The 3,620-nt window shown below is 40.7% G+C and overlaps 1 protein-coding gene across 1 annotated transcript; it reads left to right on the forward strand.

The window, feature by feature from the left end:
- Positions 1-150: 150 nt before the first annotated feature.
- Positions 151-3,447, forward strand: LOC121964787 (NAD(P) transhydrogenase, mitochondrial-like; the record flags this gene model as incomplete). The annotated part of the gene is made up of 6 exons (XM_042514975.1): positions 151-284; positions 382-573; positions 1,103-1,253; positions 2,837-2,998; positions 3,101-3,211; positions 3,302-3,447. Coding segments are annotated over 6 exons (896 nt in total), but the record flags the coding sequence as incomplete, so codon positions are not given.
- Positions 3,448-3,620: the final 173 nt, after the last annotated feature.

Genomic DNA, 3,620 nt, shown 5'->3' on the forward strand with positions numbered 1-3,620 from the left:
TTGATAAACCAACCCCCAATATTAGCATAATAGTAGTCAATTGAAAAGCACTCATTTTTGCATTTTCTTTGTCATATTTTCTGAAAATTCAGTTAAAGTTCGCACCACACTGGGATAGAAACCCACTTTATGTTTGCTGTTCCCATGCAGGGAAGCGGGCTCCCATTCTGATCAAAAAGGAGTTTGTGGAGTCGATGAAGGACGGCTCTGTGGTGGTGGATCTGGCTTCAGAGGCAGGTGGCAACATTGAGACCACCAAACCTGGAGAGCTGTACGTTCACAAGGTGAGTTTTCTTTGCACTCAGCAGATAAAAATAAATAAATAAATAAATCCTGACTTAATGTAAAATGTACTGATGATGTACTTGTTTTTGTAACTAGGGAGTGACACACATTGGCTACACAGACCTGCCCAGCCGCATGGCCACCCAGGCCAGCACTCTATATTCCAACAACGTACTGAAGCTGCTAAAAGCCATCAGCCCAGACAAGGAGTACTTCCACTATGAACCCAAAGACGAGTTTGACTATGGAACACTTGACCATGTCATCCGTGGGACTCTTGTTATGAAGGTGGGTTTTTTATTTGTTGTAACTGTCCGCTGGCAGCCTCCGAATTTGCTGGCATCCCTCCCTCCCTCTCGGCATGAGCTATCAGATCCTGTCATGCTACGATACTGCGCCAAATGAGTACTAAAAACCCAGTCCCAGCTGGGAATAGCTCATGTTGGATCCCAGCAAGAATGTTATGAACGTTTCAAAATATACTTTTCCAGGAATTTTGGCTTTGACACTTTGTTTATGGCAGAGAAAGCATGCAACCTCAACAGGACATATCGGTTTACCCCTTGTTAAACTAAGCATTATTCAGGCCCCTTAAAAGAGAATTTATCTTTGAAAACCACTGGTAACTGGTTCGTGATTGCTGTTTGTTCAGTATAATCTCCTATGCGGTCCATGAATTTGTGTTTTGAGTGCTCCCACCATCCAGCCGAGATCTCCCACAATGCAAGTCTTGATGTCTGTTTCTCACGCAAAACTCTGTGGATGTCCTCTGTGTTCTCACACTCGTCCTCTCGTGTGTGTTTTCTAATGTGTCCAGGAAGGCAAGAACATTTTCCCGTCCCCCCTCCCCAAAACAGCTCCCCCAGCACCGGTGAAACAGAAAACAGTCGCAGAGTTGGAGGCTGAGAAGGCGTCGGAGATCTCCCCCTTCACACGCACAATGACCTCTGCTGGCATCTACACCGGAGGTCAGACACGAGTACACAGACACAGAAACATTCAGTCAACTAGACATCTGACACAATTTCATGCTCTATGAAGTCATTTTATACTCTTATACAATACTCTTAAAAATACCCAATTCCAGAAAAATGGTCCTTCTCTACTGAGGAAAACTCAAAATTTAGATTCAGCTATACATTTAACTGTATGTCAATATATGGAATTATTTAGCATTGTTTGTAGCAGTTCCAAATAGAACTGAAACAATAGGTTGAAAATAAATCACCATTTATCTTTATGATCAATTAAGTACATTTTAGGTCTGGGAATTGATAAGATTTTAGTGATCCAAGTGCCATTATTAATTCTGTCAATTTACTTATCGATTCCTTATCAATTTTCTGTGTGCTGGTGGTTTTATTCATCATCTAAAATAGATGAAATGAGGGAATATTTGTACAGCATTTGTTTTCATTTAGGTGTTCTTAGTCAAAGAAAAATCTGCTAAGTCTGTCTGCATAGGGTTACTTTATATATGCATACTGTTTTTATTAAAACGCGATACTTACCGACAATAACACATACTGCTTGTTTGTGAAGCTGTGGCGCTTGCATGTATCAAATACTATGTGTTAAATATAAAGCATTTCGGGAGTTCAAGCCCATGTATCATTGGAAGATGTTTTAGCATATTGCTGGTGTTTCCACCCTTACTTGAAATTTTATAGACACGACAAGCAGCATTGTTGTCATCTTTCTTTATGGAGTGAAGCCACGCTTTGGACTGTCTCCTTCTTGTTGCAAGTTTCCAGCAGCGTAGATGCACAAATTTGAAGCCATTGTTTTGCAACTGTAACAGAAACATGCCGGGATCAATAAAAGGAAATGATTTACTTGGAGGCATACAAATCTGATGGATCAAACAATTTGGAGGCTGTTCTCAATTTTCATCCCAAGAACATTTTCAAACAAAAATGCCAAACATTTGGATGATTTAAGCTTCTCAAATGTAAAAATGTGCTGCCTTTCCTTTTCTTACATCTTTAAAAAAATGAGCATCTTTGGGTTCAGACTTCTTGTTTGGACAATAAAAAAGCAATGTGATGTCCCAATGAGCTTAAAAATGCCTCCTTGAGAGAATTATTTTCACAATTTTTCTATTATATTGACTGAAAGATGAATTTATAATCAAGAAAATAATCTGCACATTCATTTATTATTAAAAAATAAGTTGTTAATTGCAGCTGTAGTTCTCAACAGTGTGTTGTGTGGAAAGTTTTTGCCTAAGGTTTTTCTCACTGGGAGCACTGAGATCACCACATCTTGATGGGACATTTGAACGTAGACATTATAATTGGGCTCAGTGGGGAATACATTTTTCAGTAAAGTATGACGTTCAGCTCTTTGAAGTTTCAGAGAAACTATGAATCATCACACTTGCATAACCTGTTATGAAATTAGAAGTTTTCCTCTTCAGTTATTCAGTTGCTTTAATGCTCAAAAGGGACAGGGGGGAAAAACAACTGCATATTTTGTTCCACTGCATCAAAATGGAAAGAACTGTACTCAAGCATACAAACGTAACGGCAACACTGCTGTGTCTCTGTAGGTGTTTCAACCTGCCTCGCTCTGGGCATCATCTCTCCCAACGCCGCCTTCACTCAGATGGTCACCACCTTCGGCTTGGCTGGGATTGTGGGATACCACACTGTGTGGGGCGTGACCCCCGCTCTGCACTCACCCCTCATGTCGGTCACCAATGCCATCTCAGGTCAGGAGTCAGTATAAAATGATTATGGCCAGATGTAAAATTGCTGTTTTTCTAACAGCGATGGTAACTTTTTTGTTCTCTCTTGTCTGTCCTCTCTGGCAGGCTTGACAGCAGTTGGAGGTCTGGTGCTGATGGGTGGAGGTCTTACACCCTCCTCCCTGCCTGAGAGTCTCGCTCTTGCTGCAGCCTTTGTTTCCTCCATCAACATTGCAGGTCTGATGTTCAACACTTAAACACAAAAAAACCCAACAAAGAACTAATTTCCTTTCCAGTTTAATAAAAGAAAAATGTGTGTATGTTCAGGTGGTTTCCTGATCACACAGAGAATGTTGGACATGTTCAAGCGTCCCACTGACCCTCCTGAGTACAACTACCTGTACCTGCTGCCTGGGTCTGCGTTTGTCGGAGGATACGGAGCCTCAGTGTACGCCGGATACAACATCGAGCAGGTTATACATCCTGTCATTCCACTCACATTTGTTCTCATTTAAAAATATATTGCATCAAGAAATAAGTAGCATTAAAGATTCAGTAGGTAACATTTATAAAAACGCTGAAAAACAGTAAAGAGTGCTCATATTTAAAATCAGAATCAGAAATACTTTATTAATCCGGGGGGGGG

Source organism: Plectropomus leopardus, unplaced genomic scaffold (assembly GCF_008729295.1).
Source record: "Plectropomus leopardus isolate mb unplaced genomic scaffold, YSFRI_Pleo_2.0 unplaced_scaffold17184, whole genome shotgun sequence".
Classification (NCBI taxonomy): domain Eukaryota; kingdom Metazoa; phylum Chordata; class Actinopteri; order Perciformes; family Serranidae; genus Plectropomus; species Plectropomus leopardus.